Genomic DNA, 26,007 nt, shown 5'->3' with positions numbered 1-26,007 from the left:
CCCCACCCCCAATTTTTGAACCGTCTACTGCCTGGAGTCCCGGGATAATGAACACATTACCGACAGCTAATGTGTGTTCCGAAGGATAGCACATGGAAGCAGAGATTAGTGTTTGGAGGTTTGTGCTGATGCCACGCCTTGAGCTCATCGAGGACAGGCTTGGTGGGATTACCTGTGCCACGAATAAATTTATTTATAGATGAAAATGCCCAGGGTGGCCACATGCCTATTTTGAAAGCAGAGAGTGGAAGGTCAATGCCCAACTCGAGAGGATACACTTTTGGCCATGGTGTAGTTAAAAAATATTTGCAAACAATGCAAGTGATTGAAAATAGTAATATACAAAGTTGTCTTTATTCGTAAGCACCTATCATGTGGCGCATGAAAGAGCTTGTTTGTCATCTGATCTTAGAGATAGGGACTGTTGGTTGAGCTTGGCACTGTAGGGCTAGAGGGGGGCTGGAAATCTGGAGGTGCCGTGAGTGAAAGGGAAAAACTGAATCAACACAACTTGGCTTGGTGGGACAGCAAGGAAGAACAAAGCTGTTGGTGAGAGATGGCGGGTGAAATGAGCGGATGAAGGAGGTCGAAATCCATTTGTGAGACTTCTTGACTTGCAGCAGGGAACGCTGAGCTTTCGGCGAAGTGGAGTGACAGCCTGGAAGTGCGATGCGTGTGAATATTGACTGAAAAAAAAAAGTGGAAAAGCAGATGAGGGGGCATTTTTGTAGTGTAAATATTGCAACATGTTATGAAAAGCTTGAATGTTGTAGGAGGAAAGAAACACTTTTCTTTAGAAGACCGTCACCTAAATTTAGCCTCTTGTGACTAAATATAAGTTCTTCGACAAACTAATGACACAGGATATGTGCCTCCTGAGAAAGACACAGATCCACCCACAATGACACTTCTCAAACAGCCCACACCCAGGCCCACACTGTTTCGCACGGTTGGGGTGTAGAAGTGTATTTTCCTGTGCAGTTGTTCATGAGGCATGCATATTTTTGAAAAGCCACTTCCTGAAAGAGGATGACTGTTTGGAAAGGGAAGAAAAATCTAGCTGGCTTTGGTGGTAACGCTGAGGAGGCGTACCCGTGTCAGCTTCGTGGTAAGGGTTCCTGAAGCTCCTCCAAGTCCCCACGTGTTCCTGCTGTTGGTGGCCAGAAGCTGGAATAATCATGGAGCTGAGACTGTGGGGTTTGTGTAGGGACTTCCCAGGGTCATCCAGATTTCATAGCAGAAGCAAATGACTCAGATTCCTGGACCTTGAAAATTTATCTTAGAGAAACGGGTCAGTCACTTACCTTTACTGTACTCATAATCGGTCAGCGTGCAAAGCTCGGGAACTAAGAAAATTGCAGAGAGTGCGTGACCCAACTGAGTTGTCCATTTAATTTCCAAACTCTTGGATGAGACAGCTTTAGGGGGCTCGCACTCTCAATTCTGCCAACTTCTCAACGGTGACTTGAAGGCATGGATACGTCTTCGAGCAAGTTTACAATGTGGGAAAACCCTCATTTCTCCACCGATTTACAACTAATGGTGGGTATTTCTATTCAGTATTGTGAACTGAGCCTTTGTAAGTGTGTATTACACAGAGAAGTGGCTACTAGGATCAGCCATCTTCGAGGTGACCTGATTCAGTCAGTCCTTAGTTACAATTTGTTGAACTCTCTAGGCCGAATTCCCAACAAGCCTGTAAGATGTAAGATTTCTATGCATTTCTTGAATAAGGAGACAAAAGCACTGAACAGGATAATAATCAGCCCAAGATTGCACAGTTTATCGGTGATGGACCTACGATTAATTTTCAGATATGATTTGACCTTTAGCAATGGGTAAAAGTCCTGAAAACCAGGTGGTATTAACCTATTTTACAGTTGTGAAAACTGAGGCTTAGAGAGGTTAAGTAACTCACCCATAGTCACGCAGCTTGTCACCTCCAGAGGGGCCTTCCAGAGCAGTGCTGTGCAGTGCACATGTAATTTTACAACTGTAAATCCCCTGTAAGCTTGCATCTTCTTTTTTTCTGTTTGTTTAATTTTTATTTATTTTTTTATTTTCTATATACTTTACATCATTGTTCCTTTTTTGGACAACATTTGCTTGCTTTTCTCAGGTGTAGTCCCCATAGAATTCCCACCACCCATTCACCCGTGCACCATCACCATGGTCCCTTGCGCTCTTCCCACCCTTGTTTTGATCCCTCTCCCTCCTCTCCCCTCAAAATGTCTCTGTTTATAGTTGCCTGTTCATTTTGTTTTTTAATTTATTATAATTATTTTTCCCGATCCCTTATTTGGTTCCCCTATTTTCCTCCTATAAGTGAAACCATCCGATATTTTCTTTTTCTTTCTGGCTTATTTCACTGAGCATAATCCCTTCTAGCTCCATCCATGTTGCTGTGAATGGCATGCATTTATCTTTTTGATTGCTGAGTAGTGTTCCATTGTGTATATAGACCACATCCTCTTGATTCAGTCATCTGTTTTTAGGCATTTGGGTTGTTTCCAAGTCTTACCTGTGATAGATAATGCTGCAATAAACATAGGGGTGCATACGCTTGCATCTTCTAATAGCCACATTAAAAAGTAAACAGGAAACAGTTGAAATTATATCCTTTATCTAACCCAGCATATCCAAAATGTTGTCATTTTGGATATAAAATGCAAGCAGTATTAAAAAATATATTCAGGAGAGTTTTTGCCCTCCTTTCTACTAAGCCTTCCTAATCCAGTATGCATCTTACTCTCACAAGACCTGTCCTTGTGTCCCAGCCACCTTTCAAGCCCCAAGGGCCCTGTGTGGCTGGCCGCGGGCCTGGCAGCTCTTCTAGAGCTGCACTTCTCTCCCCCGGCTGCGCAGTGAAATCACTGGGGAGCTTAAAGAACACGGATGCCCAGGGCCTCCCCGGTGGCGCAGCGGTTGAGCGCTGGGTTGCAAAGCTGCCCGCAGCCTCTGCGGCGCCGGTTCGATCCCCGGCTGCTTCCCGGCCACCGGAGGAGGGTCCCACATGTCGCGCAGACCTCTCCTGCCGCCCGCTGCTCCCTCAGCAGTGTGCTTCGGTCCTTCTGCCTGTTCTGCTCCCCGCTCTGGCTCTGGTGAATTCTCGCACCCTCCCGCGCTTCTGACTGTACCCAGTGCATGTATAAACAAATAAAGAAAGAAAAACATGCCTCTATTAAAAAAAAAAAAAAAAAAAAAAAAAAAAAGAAAGAACACGGATGCCCAGGTCCCTCCTCAGAGGTTCCGATGTTATGGTCTGGGGTGCTCCCAGGCGATTCTAATATGTGGTCCAGTGGGCCGATTTCTTCAAAGGTGATGCCCAAACCACCCAACTGTAGCCGCTGTCCATAGAAGGGTCTGTGAGCTCTCTGAGGTGAGAGCCATTCAAATAACTGCACTGGCGACAGGCTTTGCTTGTTGACATGAAGGGACGCCAAGCAACACCCTAGGTAATTGATTAATTTTTCTCAATTTACCTTTCCCAGTGCCTTGGCCAAGTCCTGGAATAATGGAAGAAAAGAGCTTTTGTTTCTTCCCCCGGATTGGCACGCTGGCCCTCCATCAGTGCCGGTAGATGAGAACATGCAGGTCTATTGTTTCAACTGAGGTCCCAGGCGGTGGTGTCCGCCCTGAGCCGGGAGAGGAGGAAGCGGGGGTTTGAAAGCTGCAGCTCGCGGCCAGAGTGAAACATGTCTGTGTGGAGAAGGAGTGGGAAGCGCTGGGTGAGGAAAGGAGGCAATTGTGGCTGGGGCTGAGGTCTGAAGGCCCACAGGCCCCAGGGGCGGCAGGATGCCCACGAAGCTGCGCTCTCCAGCGGCCTCACCGCCGGCCCACGCGGCCAGACTTCTCTCTCTGCCCCTGAGACCTGAAGGGAAACGCAATATTCGGAATTAGAATGTCTCAGCGCGCCCAGAGGTTCAGTTGTCCTTAAAGTGCTTGATGGAGTCATTTGGAATAATTTTTATACTGCTTTCTTTTATTTCAATCCAAATGCAGCTTTAATATTCCGGACACATTTGTTATTCCCCAGAATGAAAAATACTGGAACTTCTGTAGTGGTAACACTGTAGTGACATGCCATTTTGTGGGTTATATTTATTTGACTTTAAATGAAGCCAGAGAATGCACAAATACTGCCGAGTCTTCCGTAGCCTGGGCTAATTAATACCCTATTTCATCGAATCAAAAATACAGTTTCAGTCAGCTGGAAGATGCGCTATTCATTCATGCGTGTTAAGAAAGACCAAGCCGTCACACTACACGTTCTTATCTCTTGGGATTTCTATGTTCATGGAAAGTGTCCTCTTAGATTTAAGCAGTATTTTTTTTAATAAACATTTGTGCTTTATTTATTTATTTTAATTTATACAAGCACTGGGTACAGTCAGAAGCGTAGGAGGGTGAGAGAATTCACCAGAGCCAGAGCAGGGAGCAGAGCAGGCAGAAGGACCGAAGTACACTGCTGAGGGGAGCAGCGGGCGGCAGGAGAGGTCTGCGCGCCATGCGGGACCCTCCTCCCGTGGCCGGGGAGCAGCCGGGGATCGAACCAGTGCTACAGAGACCGCGGGCAGCTCCGTAACCTGGGAGGCCCAAAAGGCTGCGCCACCGGGGAGGCCCAAAGCAGTATTTTTTTTGATCATACATTGCTCTTTTGCCTTCACTAAAAAGGAACATGTAAGCAAAAGAGATTGGTGGAAGGCATTCTTAAAACTTTTTCAAGGGATCTTTTTTATTTTGAATCATCAGTGTTTTTATGTTCTTGGAAAATGCTGTCCTTTGTCAGCAACAACAATGGTGATTCCACATTTTGTGAAAAAGTGCTCTTTGTCTCGGGGATTTTCCTCTAAGACTGCCCTTTTGGATATGTCATGCACTTTTCATTTCACTGCCAAATTGTAGTGAAATCTTTCTGGAGACATTTTAAGTGGCAATTTACCAGCCTCGCAACCATCACATTTGAGGCGCTGGATCTGTGAACTGCTAGATCAAGTTCACCCGCGGGCCGGCAGCAGCAACTGCACCGTGACAGTGCCTGACTGACAGTTTTAAGATGGATTCCAATTTCAGAGATGTTCAGTTGTGAAAAAAAAAAAAAAAAATGGGCTGCTTAGAATTGATGAAATATGTACCCCAGCTCCCCAAGTGCTTGTCCCATCCACCTTCTTAAGGTGCTTCAAGCAATTTCAGCAAGATTTCACGATATTGATTCCTCTGCATGCCTGGCCTTTACCATTGCAGTGGGGTAGAAGCAAAACTCCCCATTTGCTTCTTCCACCCCAGTTTGCTGCTCCAAGGCTGCACTTGAATACAGTTCCTGCCAACCTTTAGTGTGCACACGAAAATACCTGGGAATCTTCCTCGAATGCAGATTCTGAATCAATTGGTCCAAGACACTGATCCACGAGTCTGCATTTCTGGCACGTTCTCAGGTCGTGCTTCCACTGCTGGTCTGGGAGCACAGGGTGAGTAGTCAGGCTTCATGACAAAATCTATGGCCGCAGCGGCGCTCTGCCCGTGCAGGAAGTTAGCACCTCTCCAGGGTGTGCTCGTGGTCGATTTATTTTTTCCTCCATTTATATTCTCATTTTGAAGAAAATCTATATATCGCAGATGTCATCGCATTGGGCAAATACAAAGATTTCTTGGAATAAAAAAGAGGACAAACATTCTGCCTGTCCTGCCTTATGGCACAGGGAGAGGGATTTCTTCCCCTTAATTTGTTTTCTGAAAGATTGGCTCATTTTGTTTTCCTTTGCCTTCTTCCCCCCAAAACTTAGGCAAGTTGAATTTATTAGGAAATCTGCATGTAATTGCAAATTAACAACCTACCCATTAATACCACATTAGTTCATTGTGATTAATAGTATCTATGTGAATGTTTAATGAATTAGTAATGACGGACTATTTGCTTTCAAGTGTCAAGAGAACATTGCATGTAAAATGGCACTACCCATAGCCGGAAAATTAATTATATGCTGCTTGGATGGATAATAGCTTGTCACAACCAAGATATGTTTGTTTGGATAGTCTCGTGGATATTCGCACAGCGAGAGATACTTTTTAAGACACGCATGGACCTTTTAATTTGTAAGATGAGAAGAGAATTTTATTTTCATGAACAGTTAAGATAGTCTTGGGAACGGATATTTATGGGCCACACGCACACAAATGCACAGATATGTGTCGGGGTGCTCACAACTTCCGCCTGGGTCTGACTGGAGAGACTTCCCCTCATGGCCACCGCTTACGTATTTAGTTCCAAGCTGAACTGCGTCTGCTACCTGCTGTCGGTTCCAAATTCATAAGTCTGCTTCCCCAAGCTCCTCGTGTTTCTTGTGACTAATTCTTTCCCTCTAGCGAATCATTTGTTTTCTCTCTGATCCCTCACCCGGGTTCTGTGATGCCGGCCATCATTGTTTATTTCTGTCTTTGCCCTACATCTGAGGAAGCGAAGGTCAAGGAAATGATGTGACTTGCCCAAGCCAATCCGGCCGTATAATTTCCCCCCCACAAATTATGGGTCTAACATTTCAAATGTCTCCAGTTTTCAGCCAAGCGGAAAGAGCCGCATGAGCTAAAGTTCTGTCCAGCCGGTGCCTTTGAGGAAACCCAAGAAGCCAGTGTGAGTGGAGTCCAGAGTTGGAAGGCAAAGGAGGCAAAAGACAGCATCGGAGAGAGAGGAGGGGCCAGAGCCCACAGGCCTGGAGGCCTCTCAAGATTCCAGCCTCTGTCCTCAGGCCTTGGGAAGGCATCTGTCAACGGCAGGATGGGTGACGGGCCATGCGGTTTGTGGGAGCACATCCACCGTGTGTGGAGAATGGCTCGGAGGGGTGGTTGAAGTGTGGAGACGGGTTCATATTGATCTGGTTTCTGGCTTGTTTCAGAAAGCCCCGAGGGTGGCTGCTTATCCTGCGTCTCTGGTCTCCTCAGGACAGCATTAAAGGGGCACCGTCTCTTTCTTGTAGCCCCTAGTTTCTTTGAGCCTAGGAAGGTGCTTTGCCAAGTACCCCCAGTCACCTGGAAGAAGCCACTAGGGGAGATACAGCAGCAGTTGGTGGGCACGGGACTTAACTCTGCTCATCACCGCCTTGTCCCTTCGGGTCTTGGCTTATGCCAGAGGTGCTGTTGCTTCCCCTTTTGGGGGGAGATGATTCTGGGTAGAACAGGAAAGAGAACGTGGCTCTTAATGCTTCACTGTCAAAAAAGTCCATTTTAGAGGGATCGTGTCCCTTGACCACACACTGTGGTTTGAAAGCCAGGAATAGCTCCTCGGCTGCTCTTACCTCCTCAGGGAAGGTGGGAGTGAAAACAGAGCTTAGTTGGGAAGTGGTTTTTTAAACCTATGTTTACAGTGTTTTGATGCCTCTTTCATAGATGAGGGAGGAATAGTGAAGTCTGGAGCTCAGATTTTTTAGGATTTCAGGGATGTAATATTTATCCCACTCTCCCCCATAGGGTGTGGTATAAGCTCGACTTGAAAATAGTTGTTCTGGTTTTTTTTTTTTCCACCCTGCTAGTCTTCCTGGCGTGCTGCTGCTATTTTGCTTCTTGAACCAGTGACTCAACCCTCACCTCAAACCTTGATTGCGTTTCACCTTTGAGAAAGGGACTTTTTAAAGCTGGGCTTTCCAGAACCGAGGAGCTAACTTGGGCCAAAATGGGCCAAAGCAAGGAGCATGTCCAGAACAAAACCAATCCAAACCCAGCAGTGCTCTCCTTGAAAAATGCTGCCTTCAAATCACACTGGAGCTGCAGAATGAGGAAGTCAACAAAGGAAGGAGCAAAGGCTCCTGAGTGGAGTTTGGGTGGGACAGGGAGGGAGGATGGAGGGGTTCTAGGGGTTCTGGGGCCTCAAGTATCCCCAAAGACTGGTGATAATGGTCAAGTGCACCGCAGTAAAGACGGGGGCATAGGAAGAGTGCTGGTGAATACTGTTGGTTTAAACTAGTGGTTCTCTAAGCATTCTCTGGACATGCAGGGTTGGCATTACCTGGAAATTCGTTAGAAATGCCAGTTACTGCACCCCATTCCAGACCTACTGAATCAGACACTCTGGGAGAAGGATCCCACATTGTTTTAACTTGCTCTCTTGATGATTCTGTCGCACACTGAATTCTAGAAACCTCTGCTTTGGGACGAGGGCATGAATTGAAGTCAGCCTGAAGGCCCAGCTAACACTGTTCTGCTCTCTCCTCACCAGGCCTCCCCCTTCTGGCCAGGCACCTAGAAAGCTTGTGTCCCTGGTCACAAATAGGGTGACAGGACATGGGGGTAGGTGTTTCAATGCAGAGTCACTTCACCACTGCAAAAAACCAAGTCTTTATGCAACAAAGAAAGGTCTTTCTTCCAGTGATGATTGCAAGATCAGTCAAAAAATTCCACGAGGGAATCGCTGCCCCTGGCTTAGCCACTGGGGGCCTTGTTCTCACCTAGGAAAACAACTGGTGGAATTTTACCATGTATCTAATGGTGAAGTGAGCGGGAATAGGAGATCTGGGTCCAAATCCAAGGCCTAACCTTTACCACCTGAGCTTCCTTGGACAAGTTCTGGTTTTTACCCCTTTGGAATGGGGTTAATGATACATGCCTCTTAGGCGTGGTGAGGGGCTGGTGGAGGTCATGTACAGTGTACCTGGCTCACAGCAGGCGCTTAATAAATAAAGGTTGTCATCGCTGGGCCCCTGGACGTCTCAGGATTGTTCAGGAAGGACCCCTGTAGGGGTATGTAGTGTACGTGGCCTTTTCCTTATCATGTTGTGATGGTAGAAATAAGAGGCAGGGGGAAATAGACTTTCTACTATAGGAAAAACCTATAGCTGCATTCTAATGACTTTAAGTCCCACACAACCCTTACATTGAATGATCTGCTAAGATACCTATGATCTAACTAGGAAAGCTATTTTTATGAGTTAAAATATCACGTTGGCAGATTCATTGTGATGCTTTGCTGTCAAAGAGTAATGTTAACATTTAATTTAAATTATTTTGAAGTATAACCCTGATAAGTGTAATTCCTATAAGTTCAGTTATTAGTGAGCATAATTACAAGACTGTAATTCTATTGGACTGTTGAAGTGTCTGGCAGCTTTATAAAAATGATTCCCTTATGGATGAAGAGGTCTTTTGGATTAAAAGGAGGCTTATTTTTATGTTATTCGGTGACCCGTGATTTGGATTGATGAGTTAGAGGTTTTTACTGCCCCTAAAATCCTCTGCCCCCTTTCCTCGAGCTATTGCCAACCAATTATCATTTCTAAGATGATCATAAAAAACGAACAGAGGAAAGAATTCTGACAGCCTCTCCCCCTGTTTTTAAGTGGGAGTTTTCCAGCAGAATGAGAAATATCAGCTCTTATTGTCTTTTCAGTATGTCAAACAGCCTCATTTAATCCCATGCTTGACCGGCTATGGGGCCGAGGAGCTGCAGAGTCTTGTGTCACAGGCTTCGTGGGAAAGCGTGAGGGTTCCGGGCACCACAGACCGTGACGTCGTTAACTTGAGTTTTCTTCTTTAATGAGAATAACAACGGGCTTTGCAAGCTGATTGAGAGTCTCCCGGTCTAACTGCAGAAGAGTTTAATACCCATGAAGTGCGAGTTAGAAAAATGGACTTTCTCAGAACGGTAAATAAACCGAGGAGCCTGCAGACCAAATTGAAGTCTGTAGCCTGGAAAATCAACAAGGACTAAAAATAGCAAGATGAGAGGTGACATTCAACTGTGAACCAAGGTGGTTTTTCAGTACCACCAAAGAAGCCAGGTCATGATAGGACAGGTTTGAGAATATATACACAGTCTCTGCTTACCCCTGAGGCTTTCATGGCAACTGCCAAGTGACCACCACTTGCACTGGCTGTGCGCGTGGCCCTGTCACCTGTAAGTCAGTGTTACCCCATTAAAAATTTCAGAAGCTGTCTGACTATCTCTCTCTCTCTCTCTCTCTCTCTCTCTCTTTCTCTCTCTCTCTCTCTCTGCATCTATGTCTAGAGAATGTTTTCAATTCCGAGGTTTGTTGCACTATAGGTTTTTATGAACTGCAGTTTTCTCTTTCTCTTGTAACATGGTTTGCACTATCTGGAACGGGAGGGGGGTAGTTAAGAAATCCTCCAATCAACAACACAGATGGTGATGGTGAGGGGAATGCCCTTGTATGGGTGTACAATGCTTTAGGGATGTTTTAATAACCTGAGCAGTTGCCTTTGATAGGCAGGCTTTGTTTTCTGCTCATTATTACTGACTTTCTAGGCCAGATTTTATTCCTTTTATCACTAACTCAAGTGCAGAGCTCTATAGAAGGACGCGCTGTCTGCATGTCAGTGCTCTCCTACCTGCTCGGGTACAGAGAAAAGGAGAGGAGAAGGGCAAGGGGGTGACAAAGACCCCAAGTTAGCCGAATTCTGGTGAAATGAGAATTTCAGCACCAACAGTTATTGCTAGCCGGGCCTGGCGAGGGCCTGGGAATTGCCCCGCTTCTCACATGCGCGGCCTCTTCCCCTTTCCTGTGATGCAGAGTGCCTTCGGGGTGCTCGAGGAACGTTCAGTCTTGGAGTTCTTTTGCTCCCATGGCTTGTTTTTGTCCTTAGGGCCTTCATGTTTGTAGCCTGTGGAGTCTTTGTAGCATTGAAACAACATCACAACCCTAAATGAAATTTGGATGATTTATTTCCAAATCTGCCCCCCCTCCCCCCAAACAATCTCAGGACTGTGGAAGCAATATGGCGGAAAGGCACACATCCTATTTGAATGGAAATAATATATGTGGGTATGGCCGTAGGGCTTTGTGTTTATTACAAAAATGCAATCTCCTTTTTTTTTATCCTTGGGGCTAGTTATCCACTTTTGTTGTTCTGATAATAAGAAAGAAATGCCAAACAAGTTGAAATAATTGAAAACGCCCACATTCAACACAACAATTTGTTTGAATCCATCCAGTTTTCCACTCTTGTTTGATGTTCAGGTGCTTATAAAAAAGTGGACAGGAATTGTGGGTGGCATTTTCCTTTGAAATGTAGGACTTGTAGTTAAGAAGTAGATTCCTCATTAGGAAATATGTAATTATTCATTTGATTAGCTCTGTATATCATGTCTTGAAACTATTTGGAGTACCGTAGGAGCATCTGTTCTACCACCAGATGGAGGCAGCTAGGTCGTTTCAGAATAAACTCCAAATGCCTTGACAAACGTAGTTAGACGTAGCCTGATGTAGGGAGCACTACATCATTACCTAGCTATTCTTTGTCTTGGCTTCACATCAGTAAATTGATACTCTCAACTACATCTAAGGTGTTCTTCTGGTGGGGGGAGGGATTTGTTTTTTATTGAGTCTTGGGTTTCCTCTTATTTAATGAATAGCGACAATTGTCATTTTCCACTTCAAACAATTGCATCAGTGGTTTTATAAATAGTAAATCCTTTTCCAGGTGGACTTGAGTCTGTGTTGGCAGCCATTTTATATACATGGCCTCACATAAATGGCCAGGACTTTGAATGTGTAAACAGGCAAGTTTTCAGGCAATTTATGTAGGCTTTCCAATCTCGCCTTTCCATTTCCTGTCTAAACAGCTTCTCCCATGTCCACAGCATGTTTATGCACCATTGAATAAAACTTCTAATGGGAAATTTCTTCCAGGTGACCTCCCTGAGAAGCTGGACTGTGAAGAAATCTTAAGAAACCCGACCCTGATGAAATTGCCTGTTGAGAATATTACTCCGTGCAGAGACAAGGAACAGAATTCAGTTATTTTTGGTTCTTGAATAAATGAGTTCTGTTTCTTTTTGTGTGGGTGGCAGAAAACATTAACCCCTGCAGAAGGTCCACTCTCAGTTGGAAATTGAACTTTGGTTTCTTTGAGTTAGGAGAACCTTGGAAGAAGAGAATGTTAAATTGTTTTTATTTACCTCAAGCAACTTGGAATTGGTTCTGCTGTCTGCATATCTATTATAGATGTCTCTTTCCCAGGGTTGTCTGTCTTCACAATGAATTTTCTGGAGGCCGGGGCAGTGATTATCAAATGACCTCCAACTTGGCACCATGTGTGGGTGGATACTAATGAATCCTTTCTTAACCTTCCTAGCACTTTTGGAGAAATCAATCAGTAGAAGGCGGGACATTGAAGCCATCCAGAAAGCCAAAGTCCTTTATTCCTCTTGCATGAATGAGAGTGAGTAATAAAGCAAATAAATAAAATATTTATCACATTTCTTCTTAATGTTTAAAGATAATGTTGAAGAAAAAAAGCAATGAAGAATTCTGTCAATGTTTAAAAGTGTTGTTGAAGGAAAAGAACAATTCTCTGGGTTTTAACCAACCCTGTCTTAGTTAATATTCTGTGGTTGGTTTGATGGGGAAAATTTTATTTCTATGACTTGGATTTTTGGGGTATCAATTACACCACAAGAAACTTGGGTGGATCCAGAAGGGTAATCCCCACTGGTATGGTACAGAAGCCAGAATGCAGAGACCAGCTCTGCTCTGAGGAGCCTCGGAGAGGACACTTGGGAGTGTTGCTATGTCCCAACTGGGGCCTAGAGAAATACAGAATCTCAGGTGGACCAGGCTCCTCCTGCTTCTTCAGCTGCCTGACAGACATCTTTGTTGGGTGTCTTAGGTCTGTTTCAGCATCTTGGGTCTGACTGGAGTTAAAAGAGACACTTGCCTTTTCATTTGATCTGCTTTTTGAGAGATATTGCAGGAAGAAGCTAGTGTTCCCTTGAAGTCTGTTGGCTAGTTTAGGATTTGGGGTATTATTTGGTGAGCTAGAAGAGGGCAGTAAAAGATGATGAGAGGGTCTTACGCATGCATCACTTTCATCCGGGAGTGACTGGCTTTGTCGAGCAGTTTCCTTTAGTTAGGGTTGTTGTTTAGTCTCACAGGGTGTTATCAGCCTATCATCTTGTTGACTGCCGTCAATGCAGTGAACCCGTCTTTTACTGTAGGCGATATCCAGCAGGCTTCCTAGTCAGCTCTCCTGGCAAGAGCCCCAGGTTTTGGTAGTCACATTGACGTGTGAGTCACAGGTAGTTCTGGCTCTGTGGTTGTATTCATTCTAACCCACGTTTCCCCAACAGCGGGAATGTTGAGGCAGGGTCTTCAGAGTATTTTCTCTTGAGCAGATGCACTTGAACTCTGGTTTGGTGATCCAGTTTGCAATTCTAACTCTCCCCTCCTACCTGCTCCCTTCCAGAAGCAATAGAAAAAGCAGATGCCAAGCCATTGCTCCACATCCTTCGGCATTCACCTTTCCGCTGGCCTGTGCTGGAATCCAACATCGGTCCTGAAGGGGTTTGGTCAGAGAGAAAGTTCAGCCTTCTGCAGACTCTCGCCACATTTCGTGGTCAATACAGCAATTCTGTATTCATCCGTTTGTATGTGTCCCCTGATGACAAGATGTCCAAGGAACACATCTTGAAGGTACAGTGAGGCCTCGTTCATCGTGTTTAGTCCAAGATTACATTTACTGGGGGGGCGGGGGGAGGGTGCCTTCCCCGGGAAAGAGACTCATACTACCTTAGTTAAATGGTAACTTAAAAGTTCTCTTTAGTAGGGTCTGGGCTATGCCCCAAACCCCAGGCATTGCAGAATGTAACTTCTGAACAGCTCAGTTCTGTCAGCCTTTCAGGAAGCTGATCAGTGAGTTTCAAGTGATCTGTAACCTGGCCCTCAAATATCTACACAGAGCATGGGGGAGGGTGGTGCCCTGAACAGAGGAGAGAACATGGGCTGGGGGGTTCCCTGTTCCCTTTCCACTAACGTCCTGTGTACTGGCCAAGACTTTAAGTATCAAGTTCTTTGGGAATCTCTCCCCCTTCCTTTCCAAAGATAAAGCAAAACTTGTTCCAAGTGTTTCATTGTGTTTTCTGCTGGGAGAGTAAGCATCTCTTGCAGAATGAAGTGGGCCAGGTAGACAGACCCTGAGGTAAGTGATTATATTGGGACAATCAGGAGACTATCAGGGAACTACCAACAATGAAAGATTAATCAGTGCAAGACCTTGGCAAGAATTCAAATAACATTTTTCAATTGGTTGATGTGGTTGATCCTGCAGTTCCTTTTTCTTGCTTCTCTCGTTTCTTTGAGTAATTATGAAAAATTTGAGCCATTGATTTTTTTCTCCCCTAATTCTCCCCTTTGTCAAACCAGAAAATATTAATGATATACTGGTATTCAAATTGCATAAAACCTGTCGAGTGTATTCCTCTCTCCGATACCAGCCAACTTTCCCAAATCTGCATTCCAGAGTTTATTTTGGGGGGCTGCCAGGGTCTGGCATTTTTTCTGGAAAGGACCAGATAGTATATACTTAAGCTGTGCGGGTCATATGCTGTTCTAGCCCTTGTGGCCCCTTCACGTGCCCTTCCCGGCTGCTGGGACCCTGGGCTTCCCCTTGCTCTCAAATCACGTCCCTTCTGGAGGGCAGTGACTGGTCCCTCAGCTCGCGAGACTCTTTGACTTCTCCCCCTTTGTGCTCTGGGGGAACACTCTCTCCTACCACAGACTTTCCTCCCTCAATGCACTGAGACTTTCTTTTCCATCAGGTTCTGTTTTCCTCAATGTTCTTAGTTTTTCTAATGCCGTAAAATCATGGCGATAAGAAAAGACCCGCCCCCCCTCCTGGCCCCAGGCAGGCACAGCATAGCGGATGTATAGCTGGGTGAGCAGGTGGCACCCCTGGGTGAAGAGAAAGGCACATGCTTCCAAAGGGCCATGTGCCCCTACATCAAGGACACACAGCGTGGCAAGCAGGGGTGGCTCAGGCCCACATGATGTCCCTCTGCGAAACTCCCTGTGGTGAGATGGCACGGGATTCTCCGCAGGCGTGAATGGAGGAAGGAAATACAAAAAATACAGGAAACAACAGAAGCTGATGGCCACAAACCTGTCTTGCTATGGGTGTTTGTGCTTATTTTATGGAAGGAGATAACAAGAGTGTGGATTTAAGGCACGATGAAAGTTTTGAATATATGTGATGCCCAAAGAGTGTTTGGAAGGCAAGGGTTGTTTCAGAATGTGTTACTGAAAGAGTGATTTACAGTTATCTTCAGTCGGGCCCGCATTTGTCTGTCTTGGAGCAAAATCCAATGGCAAGGAGAGACTGTCTTGGAAATGAAGCTTTTCTTATGTCTGTCTCTTCCTTTCCTACATCAAGTGTCATCAGATGTTTCTGGTCGTATTACCGCTTTGTTTCATCATTTGAGGTTTACTGTCATTGGAGGACAAAATTTGAATTTTGACCTCAATGAATTGGATTTTCTAAAAACATATTTTACCATTAGCTTGCAGTGTTCAGATCATTTGTGCATGCAAGGATTAAAAATCCCCAAATCACACAGTGTCCTAATGTTGGCCCCTTGAGAACATCTTGTGCCTCAAGAGTTTGTATGTTTCTAATGACATGGAGTCGACTGACCTTATTCGGTGTGTTTGGTGTATCTAAAATGTTCTCTGGAAACTGTAACAATCTGGTGGTTTAGAAAAAGTCTAGTAGCTTCACTTGAATTATCTAAACTTACAATAAGTGGGTTTCGCTTCATCAGATGGAAACTCTGGCTTTCTTGACATTGCCTACAATTCCCTTTCCTATGAGATTGATGCTTGAAATATTTTCCAAGTGGCGCAAATATAATTGAAAGCCAAAGAATCTTAATCATAATACTGTTTCATAATCCTGGTTTTCTTAATTTTTGGAAGAAATGGTGGTAGATAGGGAATTGCAGTAGGATGAAGCCAGGTTGGCTTATGAATTGGTTGTTTTGGGCTAATTAGAGAGAAAGAGAGCGAACACAATAATCTGAGGATTTTAACGACACAGACAAGATGGATGTTATAAAAACACCATTTCCCCCCTTGAAACAGAGCTATATATTTTCCTTGAATTTTTCATAGCATCACTAACTCTTAGCTTGGTTTTTACAGAAGTTGTGTGTAAAGGAGAGATTTTTCATGGGAAACTATGATTCTGTACAGATTTTATACATTAAAAAAGAAAATATTTGCCTTTTGGCCAGAGCCGCCATCTTCCCATAAGTCACCAAGATTACCTTCGCAAAGGGAAAGAGGAGAGGCCGCTGCTGTATGCTCTCTAGGCCTTGTAGAAAACATTCCGACATCTGTGAGAATCTGAAGGAAGGTGATATAGATACCAAGGGGATGGACACTGTTCAAAAAGAATGACCCACATCAAAACTGAAAGTGTCTACAATGTTAACCAGCATGTATTTGGCATTGCTGTACACAAGTAAAGGGCAAGATTTTTTTTTTAATACAAGAGCAGGGATACAGGCCAGAGGCATGGGAGAGTGAGAGGATTCACCAGAGACAGAGCGGGGGACAGAACAGGCAGACTGACAAAATATACTGCTGAGGGGAGCAGCGGGCAAGACAGGAGTGGTCTGCTGTGCCATGTGGGATTCTCGCTGGCTGGCCGGGATTGAACCCGCGCTGCGGAGGCTGGGGACAGCTTCACTGCGTGGTATTCAACCCGCTGTGCCACCAGGGAGGCCCAAAGGGCAAGATTTTTGCCAAGAGAATTAGTGTTCGTATTGAGCATGTTAAGCTCTCTAAGAGCCAACATAGCTTCCTGAAACGCGTGAAAGAAAATGGTCAGGAAAAAAAAAAAAGGAAGCCAAAGAGAAAAGTACTTGGGTACCTGCCTACTCCACCCAGAGAAGCTCACTTTGTTAGAACCCACGGAAAGGAGCCTGAGCTTCTGGAACCCATTCCCTGTGAATTATGCCATGATAGGTGTGAAAAAAGACCTCTGGACTAGCAATAAAAAGAGAACATTTGAGATTTTAGTAAGATGAAGAAGAGACTAGAGAAGATAGATCAAACAATCTAAAGTTGTATAGACTAATGAGGCAGGCATGTAGGATCCAGTTTTTTTATTCAGATGCTTCCAATTTTTGATTTGTAATTTAGATTTCATATCCTGTTATTTTGACTTAACTTTTAAATGTGTGAATCAGATTTAAATAAGAAAATCTGTTGGGATCCATTTTATTCAGTCTTTAAGTGGTTGCTGGTATTCAAGAGAGAACATGCCATATTGAGAGAAGGTTCTGGATAGTTTTAATGCATTTATTTTAGTTTGCATATAGTTAGCTCACTTCATGATGGACATGTCTGCAAGTTTTGACAAATGTGCAGTCATGTCATGACCACCATATTCAAGCAGAGTAGTTTCACCACCTCCTCCCAGATTCTTATTTCCCCTTTGGAGTCAGTCATTCTCCCTATCCCATCACCCTATTCTCTACCCGTAGTTCTGCCTTTCTCATTGTATGATCAAAATTTGTCTGTATTGTGGCGTGTATCAGTAGTTCATTCTTATTTATTTATTTATTATTATTTTTTTTTTATTTTTTTTTTTTTATTTATTTATACAAGCACTGGGTACAGTCAGAAGCGTGGGAGGGTGAGAGAATTCACAGAGCCAGAGCTGGGAGCAGAGCAGGCAGAAGGACCGAAGTACACTGCTGAGGGGAGCAGCGGGCGGCAGGAGAGGTCTGCGCACCACGTGGGACCCTCCTCAGGTGGCCAGGGAGCAGCCAGGGATTGAACTGGCGCTGCAGAGGCTGGGGGCAGCTTTGCAATCCAGCGCTCAACCGCTGCGCCACCGGGGAGGCCCTATTATTATTTTTTAAAGATTTATTTATACAAGCACTGGGTACAGTCAAAAGTGCGGGAGGGTGAGAGAATTCACCAAAGTGGGGAACAGAATAGGCAGACTGACGGAATACAGTGCTAAGAGGAGCAGCGGGTGCGGCAAGAGAGGTCTGCGTGCCATGTGGGACCCTCACCAGCGGCCAGGGATCGAACCGGCGCTGCTGAGGCTGCGGGCAGCTACGCAGCCCAGCGCTCAACTGCTGCGCCACCAGGGGAGGCCCAGTTCATTCTTATTTAGAACTTAGAACCATTCAGTTGTGTATCACACTCTCTGTCTACCAGCTAAAGAGCATCTGGGTTGTTTCCAGTTGTTGGCAATTACACATTAAATTACATACAGGTTTTTGTATTAGCATAAGTTTTCATTTCTCTTGGATAACTACCTAGAATAGGATTATTTGGTCATATGTGAGTGTGTGTTTAACTGGTTTCTGATGTGACTGTGCCATTTGCATTCCGATGAGCAATGAATGAGTGATCTGCTTTTTCTACCTACTCTCCAGCACTAAGGATTTCAGGGTTTTTTTTAACCCCCATTTTAATATATATGTAGTAGTGTTTTACTGTGGCTTTAATTTATATTTTCCTAAGGACTAGTGACGTTGAGCATCTTTTCATGTGCTTATTTTCCATCTGTATATTTTTAGTGAAATGTCCAGATCTTTTGCCCACTTATAAATTAGGTTATTATTGTTGAGTTTTGAGGGCTCTTTATATATTTGGGTACCAGTTCTTTTTCATACTTGTGATTATCAGATATCCTTTTCTCTATAGCTTGTCTTTTCATTCCCCCAACAGCTGCTCTTTTACAGAACAAGTGTTTTTAGTGTTGATGAAGGTCAATTTGTGGATCATGATTTGGGTATATGTCTAAGAGCTCTTTGTCCAAGTCACAGAGATTGCTCCTTATATTTTTTTCTAGAAGTTTTATAGTTTTAGGCTTTACACTTAGATATGTGCTCTATTTTTTATACGTGGTATGAGTTACAGATTGGGGTTCATTTGGGGGCATATATATGTCCAGTGGTTCCAGCACATCTGGTGGCCTTTAAGGTGCTGAAAGTTTTCATTTAAGAAATTATATGCTATACTTCTACATAATAATAATTCTTCTTAGGGCCTCCCCGGTGGCGCAGCGGTTGAGCGCTGGGTTGCGAAGCTGCCCGCAGGCTCTGCAGCGCCGGTTCGATCCCCAGCTGCTCCCCGGCCACCGGAGGAGGGTCCCACATGGCGCGCAGACCTCTCCTGCCGCCCGCTGCTCCCCTCAGCAGTGTCCTTCGGTCCTTCTGCCTGCTCTGCTCCCCGCTCTGGCTCGGTGAATTCTCTCACCCTCCTGCGCTTCTGACTGTACCCAGTGCTTGTATAAATAAATAAATAAATCTTTAAAAAAATAATTCTTCTTCTTAGTTGTTTGATTATTATTTATAATAATATTATATCCTAAACTTTCCAAGAAGTGTTCTGAAATTTGCAAAGATTTCCCAAAACAAAATTCATAAAAATATTAATACAGTTCCATATTTTAGGAGTTGGAAGGTAGAAATTCTGAGTGACCAGCACTGTCCAGATGGAATTTTGCAAAATACTGCAATAAGAATATGAGATCTGGAGACAGGTTTAATGATTCTCCTCTGAGCTCTGCCTGATCCTATTAATTTGGGAAAGCCAGTCACGTCTCTGGCTTTTGTTTTCCCACCCATTAAATAAGTGGGACACCAGGTAAGATATTCCACCCAATTTACCCAAAGGACACAGAAATATTAATTCCAAAGAGCACCTGCACCCCTATGTTTATAGCAACACTGTTTACAATAGCTAAACTTTGGAAACAACCCAAATGCCCAAAAATAGATGACTGGATCAAGAAAATGTGGTCCATATACATCATGGAATATTACTCAGCAATCAAAAAAGATAAATATGCAATTTGCAGCAACATGGATGGAGCTAGAAGGGATCATGCTCAGCGCAATAAGCCAGAAAAAAAAAAAGAAAAATACCGGATGGTCTCACTCATAGCAGGAATCTAGAAAACCTAAAAAAGGGACCAGGAAAAAGAATAACTATAAGAAAGAAAAAAATCAAAATCAACAAACAACTACGAACCAGAGACACACTTGGGGAGGGGGCGGTGCGGGGAAAGAAGGGATTGGGTCAAAATCAGGGGGTTGCAACTGTATGGGGAATATAAAAATAAAAATAAAAATAAAAAAAAAGGTATTCCACCCAAATAACTTGGATGCTCTTCAGTTTTTGATAGAACCTCAACAGGAATAGAAACCATGCATCGGGGAAGCCGGAGCAGGTGTCTGATACTTTATAATATCTGTCATCACTGATGAGTCTATTTACATGTAGCTCTGACAATAGTAAAATGTTTTTGTAATGGGGACGCAAGGTCAACACGTGGTGGGGACACAGATAATCTCATGGGTCTTGTTAACACGCTCCGTAAGAATTCCCAGTGCAAGTAGAATGCTTTGTTTTTATTTCGACAGTTGGACCAAGCCACACTCTCCCTGGCGGTGAGGGAAGACTACCTTGAAAATAGCACAGAAGCCAAGTCTGTAAGTTTCATTCAACTCTGTGCCTTGTCAGGCTGCTGTTGGGGTCACAAGTTGTTCCAAAATCCCCTGACTTTACCGGTGATGAGCAGAGTGGCTATCTGATAACTATATCCCTAGTGCGGGAAGCAAAGGCCTTTTATTCATGCAGATAAAGGCCATTCTCTGTTTTCTGGAGGTCTGGGCATCAAGGCTGTGCAAGCCCGCATGCTCAGTGCCCTCATGGTCGGGCTGCGGAGATAGCACACTCACGTGAAATAACCAGAAATGAGCCTGCGGCCATTCCCCAGCGGCGCGGGGATCACGCCCACGGCCCTAGTACAGCCAGGGCGGTGATGGTGAGTGCCCACCTACTAATGGTTCTCAAACTGTAGTGCTTAAGAATTGCCTGGGGGCTTCTATTACATGTCCATTCTCGGGCCATAGCGCTGGAGAGGGTGATGGAGTAGACTGGAAGTGGGGGACCAGGAATGCGTTGCCTTAATAGGTGCTCCAGGCTAACAGAAGATTATTGAGAACCAAATCAGTCAGGTTAGACTACCCTGGAAACCTGGTACTGAGGTTCCCTGGAGACTGGATTAGAGCTGGCTGAGCTTTGGTGAACTTCCAGAGGAACCTTATACCCCAGGATCCCCAGACCAGGACCTCTCTGGCTTCTGGCGCATCCGGAGAGTGCATGAAGTCAGACTGGAAAGTGCCGACTCACAGTAAGAAGTCCCTGCTCCTGGCTGCCTCTAATCCCTAGAAGGCTCTGGAAAGCAGGACACTAGTCAAGATCTGAGGCAACTCTCTGGTTGAGGACACTCAGCAAAGAGGGTTGGTGTGCTGCTTTTCTTGACAGTGAATAGAATGAACTTTTGTCAATCTGGGGGCACCTCTATTTCTGCTGAGGTCAAAACAGCAACTAGGCTTAGAATCTTCTTTTCCTCCACTCCCCACACCCAAACCAGTCACCCAAGCCCTGTGTATTCTACCTGCAAAATATCTCTTCTACCTGGTGCCTCCTTTCTAGTCTCACTCCCCTGGGCCAGACCATCATTAACTCTCCACTTGATTCCAGCAAATAGCCTTGGAACTGTCCCCACCTCTTCTTTATTCCAAGGTGTCCCCAGCATGCTTTTCCTCACAAGCTGTGATCTACATTCCTCAGAGGGAGTTCAGGGCCTCTTCATGAGCCCAAATCACCTTTGCTGGCTCATCTACTTTTATTCTTTCCCCCACAAAGGCAGCTCGCCCCCTCACTGGAGGACTCCTTACTGCTTCTGAAGCTCTCGCAGGCTATGTCCTCAGTTTCCCCAAGCTGGAATCCTTCTCCCGCACTTGTGTTTCCAAGCACTTAGCAGATTCATTAAAGAACTTATTTTGGTCTCCGAATGTTCCAGTTAGTAATTACACGTTTATCTCCCTCCCTGGATCACACACTGAGAACTAGGCTCAAGCATTATTTCATTTTTCATCTGTACTCCCCGCCACCCCCAGACGCACAGAATGCCTAGCAAGACATTTTGCACATGCATTGACTGAACAAACATTGCTCGAATTGAACTGGGAATTGCAAAACATTGTGTCTAATTATGACTATTTGCAAGGCTTCTTAGTGAGCGAACGAATATTTATTAAGGGCCTGCTATGTGCCAAGCACTGTGTAGGTCTCACGGTCATAGACATAGTCAGCCTAGCTGACAGGGTCAAGGTACATGGCAAGGAAGTCTTATTTTCCTCCCATAAATATGAGAAAATTTAATACCCGATGTATTGAGTTCTCACAACTCTATCTGACAGGAGAGGTGACCCCCCAACTAGATTCCTCAATTCCCATGTGGTAAGGTCCCCACTCCAATGACATATGCATCACCTGAAAGTGGGTTTAGAGCACACAGGGAGGAAATTTCTTGTCCTCCTCCTCCTGACAACTGGGAGGGCAGGGCCTGCACCGCCTGGTCTTTAGCTTCTTAGGGTGAAGGTGGGTCAGTGGAGCTGGAAGAGAATGAATCGCAGTCCCCGCCCATTTTTCTGGATCATGCCTCCTGCCTTTAGCGGCAGTTCTTTCCCATTATTTTATTAAAGCTTCCCTCGCCCGGAAAGAAGACTTCTGACCTTGAACTTTCTGTTCTGGGCTCGTTGGCGATGTTTCATGTACGCTATCACTGGTGGCTAGAAAACTAGTTCTTTCGATCCTTGCTGGCTGGACAGCCGCATCTCCCATGAAAACGGCACCCACGTAGCCGTCACTCTGCTTTCTCCAGAGCGGGGGGTCGGGCTTGCACACTACGTGTGCACACTTGGAGTACAGAGTGAACACGAAGGGCGTTTATTTCCACCCATTGTTTCTGATCTTCTGTGGCTCTGAAACGTAATTCCTAGTGGTCTGCTGTAGGGTCACTGGCTGCTCTTTCTCTCGTAGTATCGGGATGCCCTTTACAAGTTCATGGTGGACACTGCCGTGCTTTTGGGAGCTAACCGATCCCGAGCAGAGCATGACATGAAGTCCGTGCTGAAATTGGAAATTAAGGTAGCAGAGGTGAGTCTTCATTGAAAGTCTCTTTCTTTTCTTTCCCTTATTTTAAAGGCAGTATGTCGCGAATGAAAATATACGCCGTAGTTTTTTGTGGCCTCGCCCCACCCTGACTCCCAGGTAGAACGTCTCTCTGGGAAGAACCGTGACAGAAAGAACAGCTCTACGTTCCTCCACCTCCCTGCTTGAAGGCCATCCGGTGTCCACATGCTGCTCAGCTGGGGCCAAAGAACAGAGACAGGGAGACCCTGTGACTATATTTTCCCAGAGAAACTCCCCTGTGGCTCCAGTAGAAGAATATTTAATACATTTTTACTGATTGGGCTTGAGTGAAAGGTTATTTTTAATCTGGTATATTCTACATCATTCCCACTTGGGGTCAGTCTGACTTAAGATCTGGGCATAGTCCACCCATACTGGGCAGACTTGATGTAGCCAGAGTATATCGATGCTGCTAAGTGGGTTTTGATTTTTTTTTTTTTGTCTTTCTGCTTCTACATTGTACCTAGTCCTGTTTTTCATTCTTTTCTTATCCCACTTAAATGAATGTCTTTGTATCATATGCCATGTTCTCTGTAAGTTGTTTTTTTTTTTAAGGATTTATTTATTTATACATACACGAACTGGGGTTTAAGCCAGAGGTACCGGGGTGAGAGGATTCACCAGAAACAGTGGATCTACTGAAATACACTGCTGAGGGGAGCAGCGGCGAGGCAGGAGAGGTCTGCCGCGCCATGTGGGTTGCTTCCTGGCCTGCTGGGGATTGAGCTCATGCTGCAATGACTGACGATAGTTTGCTAGCACTGTGTCTTCAATCACTGCGCCACCAGGGAGGACCCCTCCATAAATAATTTTAAATTCCTTTAGGGTCATGGTTGGGGTAAAGGGTAAAAGTTAGGAGGAATTAGTCTCCCTTAGCTGCAGTGATGTATATGCATAGTTTTCTCCAAGTTTCTCCAAGTTCCTTTCTGCATGTCACCTTGGAAGACTGTGTGAAGATGGTTCCAGATGTGGAATCAAAGACTGGGCCTCTAAGCCTTGGATAGAGATCCGCATTCCCTGCCCAGGCAAATAGGAGACCCAGAGCTCTAATTTGGACTGAAGTTCTGATATAGCTGGGAAAGCCTTGCCCTGAACCAGGGAATTTGCACCAAAAAGGGACTAAAAACAGCTGGACTGAGGCAAGACTGGGAATTGTCAAGAGGCTAGATGAAGTGACGAATCCATGGGCTCAGGGAGGAGGAGGGTAGCTGGCAGACAGCTAACAACAGCTCTGAGGCCAAAGGGTTCCCACTTGAGGCTCTGAGTCCAAGTAGAGGGAGGAGGAGAGAGTCTCTAAGGCAGCGATTCTGGTGTAGAGCCAGGGAGCTGTTGGCAAGATCCTGGGAGTGTCTCCTGTGGAGGCTTAGGAGGGACAAGCTGAGGACACTGAAGCTCTTAAAAAAGAGGGGCAGGTGCCTGTCACTCAGGCCTCTTGGCTTTACCTCAAAAAAATCCACGGTGGGGCCTCCCCGGTGGTGCAGCGGGTTGAGCGCGGTGCTGTGATGCTGCCCACAGCCTCTACAGTGTGGGTTCGAGCCCAGGCTGGCCAGGGAGATTCCCACATGGCGCAGCAGACCTCTCCTGCTCACCCTCTGCTCCCCTCAGCAGTGTTTTCGGTCCATCTGCCTGTTCTGCTCCCCGCTCTGTCTCTGGTGAATCCTCTCACGCTCCCGCACATCTGGCCTGTACCCCAGCTCTTGTATGCATCAATAAATACATCTTTTAAAAAAGTCCACGGTGCATGACTTTTTTGCCAGCTAATATGCTCACCTCCGTCTCTTATACCCCAGTTCTCTAGGGACATTCAAAATGAGTGGGATACATAGTTCTAGGGAAACCCATGAAGCTCAGGAGAGCACACAGCCTAGTGTAGCATAAAGGAGCGTCTATGAATAGTCATGGAAGTGTTCATTTAACCAACCCAGCAAGAGAGGTGTGTGCCACGGGGCGATCTTGCTGACAGAGTGATCCCTGGGTTGGAGTCAGGTGCAGTTTTGTTGGAAAGTTCTTGACAAAGAGAATGAATCTCGGGCAAAGTCTTTAATGATAGCTCAAACAATGGTGAATGGGGTTTCCAGGTAGGGGAGTCTTGGGGGCAGTGGAAGTTGGCAAGTTAAATGCAAGGGAATCAGATGAGGGAGGGTGTAAGGGCCAAGTCACAACATGGGTATGGGCAGCTGCTGCCTGTTCATGGAAGCCATGAAGGGGGCCCTTGAGGAAGATGTGATCGCCGCTCTTCTTAGATTAGACAAAACGTGGCAGAGGTGAGAAGTGTAGCTTTGGTGTTGGCGAACTGGCAAGAGCATGGGGAACGGGAGTTGTGGGGAGCCAGCACTGGCGATGCGGTCCTGGAAATGAGGATCCACACCCCCAGTAGTGGGGCTGGGTCATCGCAAGGCGAGAAAACCCAGAGGGCAGAGGAGAGCTGAAGGAACGAGCCATTGACAGAATGATCGTGGGTGGCAGTGGTGGCAGAGAATCTGGTACTCTGCAGTGACAACGTGCCCGTAAGAATGAAAGGCTGGTCCAGGAACAGCGAGGTCATTATCCGGGCACCATTTCCGGACAGGGGAAGGTGGGTTGTTCGCCTCAGTTGCCCAGTCTCAGTTTGGTGGTGAAACCTGAGCTGGTCGCCAGTTCTGCCCATCCACATTATGGGTGAGGAGGGGCTTCGGCCGCTGCTTTTTCTGGGAGCAGTGTTTCCTACTGAACGGGGAAAGAAAGTTTCTTTTTACTTCCTTGATCTTGCCTAAAGTGATGTCTTTCTCTCTCTCTCCTAAGTGGCACACCACCCCAAGGTTTTGAAAAGCTTCCCGATGCTGTGCAGGTGTGTGGGCCCGTGGAGAAAGTAGTCTTGCAGTGAAGAAATGGTTCATTGAAAACATAACCTAAATTTCTTTCCAACAGATAATGATTCCACATGAAAACCGAACCAGTGAGGCCATGTACAACAAAATGAACATTTCCCAACTGAACGCTATGATTCCCCAGGTTGGTGAAAACAATCCAGAAAAATGTCATCTTAACTAGTCATTTCACAAGTGATTGCATTTCAATCCCCTATAAATGTTTTCCTTGTAAGATCTACCTTGAGACTTCTTGGTTATCATCACCACATAAAATATCCCTTGTCTGTCCATTGGGATGCTTTCTGCTATATGGAATGGAAAACCTTTCCAACAGTCACTTAAAAGCTAAGTGTATTTTTTTTTCCATA

General features: G+C 45.3%; 1 protein-coding gene across 1 annotated transcript in view; it reads left to right on the top strand.

The window, feature by feature from the left end:
• Positions 1-26,007, top strand: part of PHEX (phosphate regulating endopeptidase X-linked) — a 167,010-nt gene that overhangs the window by 22,793 nt on the left and 118,210 nt on the right. Inside the window, exons 4-8 of the mRNA XM_037512613.2 lie at positions 12,079-12,165; positions 13,189-13,415; positions 20,168-20,236; positions 22,638-22,754; positions 25,698-25,781. Coding sequence (XP_037368510.1) covers positions 12,079-12,165; positions 13,189-13,415; positions 20,168-20,236; positions 22,638-22,754; positions 25,698-25,781 — 584 coding nt within the window. The remainder of the gene's footprint in view (positions 1-12,078; positions 12,166-13,188; positions 13,416-20,167; positions 20,237-22,637; positions 22,755-25,697; positions 25,782-26,007) is intronic.

Source organism: Talpa occidentalis, unplaced genomic scaffold (assembly GCF_014898055.3).
Source record: "Talpa occidentalis isolate TD23 unplaced genomic scaffold, MPIMG_talOcc4v2.1 talOcc4.15, whole genome shotgun sequence".
In the NCBI taxonomy this organism is placed as follows: domain Eukaryota; kingdom Metazoa; phylum Chordata; class Mammalia; order Eulipotyphla; family Talpidae; genus Talpa; species Talpa occidentalis.
This window is presented reverse-complemented; position numbering and strand designations above follow the sequence as displayed.